Source organism: Naegleria fowleri, assembly GCF_008403515.1.
Source record: "Naegleria fowleri strain ATCC 30894 chromosome Unknown tig69, whole genome shotgun sequence".
Lineage (NCBI taxonomy): Eukaryota > Heterolobosea > Eutetramitea > Acrasida > Naegleriidae > Naegleria > Naegleria fowleri.
In genome coordinates this window covers 43,672-45,112 of record NW_025408001.1, presented here as the reverse complement: position 1 = coordinate 45,112, position 1,441 = coordinate 43,672, and the positions used below count along the sequence as shown (strand labels likewise).

Here is a 1,441-nt window from a genome sequence, read left to right as displayed (position 1 = left end):
ATGTGCTCGTTATTGGCGTTGTCGAACCCAAAGAATCTTCATTGGACGATGTCGTTACCCACGAAGTTGTGAATGTCGAAAATTCTTTTGGCAATCGTAGTGAGAAATTAGTCTATTTAGAATCACAGCCTGCAGTGTAAATATAAATGTGGAAAAAACTTAAAGATGTGTGAATAAAGATCTCATATTGATTCCATCAAACAATATATTCGCTATCAGTTAAATCTTGGAGATTAATTTGAAGACTGAGGAGATGATCTTTCGCGGTAGTAGTAGTGGTGGTAGTATCATTAATGTTCACACAATGAATAAGGTCTCTCAATGATTTCATAAATTCTCTCACACTCGGTATTTTCTTCTTCAATCATGTACTTTCTTCCTTCCATCAATTCGAGTCGACAATCACGAGCTTCTTCCAACGTCATGTGAGGCAAAAAAATCCAAAATGTGCCTATAAATAATCTCCAATGGCAAAATCTTGCACAACACCATACATCGATTCAATAAAAAGTCCAATCTCTGAACATCAATATCATTTGTGGAAATGATGGGCTTTTTGGGATTAATCAAGAAAAACACTAAAATCTTTCGAATGGCAGGACGAGTGGGATCGAGAGGGAAAAAGTGTTTCACACGATGCTGAAAAATGTTTGGAAATGCAATGCATCGATCTTGTTTTGTTTCAACACTTCCCAATAATTCAAAGGAAAGTGTGCCCTCTGGAGCTCCATAATCTCTCAGTTCACGATCTGTTAAGTTTTGACGAAAATCCAAAAAACTTTCTTTCACATTTTCCGAGTGATAGTAATAAATTCCAGTGGCAACAATATTCTCATCCAATCCTTCTGTGTGCCAAGTGCCTCCAGGATAATAGGGTTTGTCAGGATGGACCACTATTGTGGCTGCTTTGACAATGACTTGAAAGCGATCAAAGGTAACGTCACAAGGACTGTAATGAATACTGTAATGCTGTTCCCACATGGGTACGAAATAACACATCACTTTGCAAATGACATTTGCCAAATTCTTTTGTTTCACTTCACAAATATTGTTAATGTAGGATTCATAGGTAATGTCAAAGTCAATTTCTGCTGAGTGTTGATTTTGTTTCTCAGCTTGATCCTTGATTGAATCTGATTCATGTTGGGAGTTCTGTTGCACAAAATGAGTGGTGTTCTGTGTACGTTGCTTTTTGAACCAAGTGGGTATCCACAAAATGTCTGGATTTGATTCGAGAATAAATGGAGAATCTTCTTTGAGCACACTATGTGCGTAGTGATAACAATAAAGGGATGGGTGAATTAAATCCAATACTTGATTGTTACTTCCAGGATGATAATCTTTTTTTTGATTCGTCTACATTTTCTAACTTGGAAATTTCTTGTCTTAATTCTTCTCTCAATTCGAGTGGAATTAAGTGGTCCTTGACAAGACAAACGTC

General features: G+C 36.8%; 1 protein-coding gene across 1 annotated transcript in view; it reads right to left on the bottom strand.

Moving 5' to 3' along the window:
• Positions 1 to 402: 402 nt before the first annotated feature.
• Positions 403 to 1,441, bottom strand: part of FDP41_009469 (uncharacterized protein) — a gene marked incomplete at both ends in the record, with an annotated part of 2,040 nt that continues 1,001 nt past the window's right edge. The window contains one exon of the mRNA XM_044713430.1: positions 403 to 1,340. Coding sequence (XP_044556980.1) covers positions 403 to 1,340 — 938 coding nt within the window. The remainder of the gene's footprint in view (positions 1,341 to 1,441) is intronic.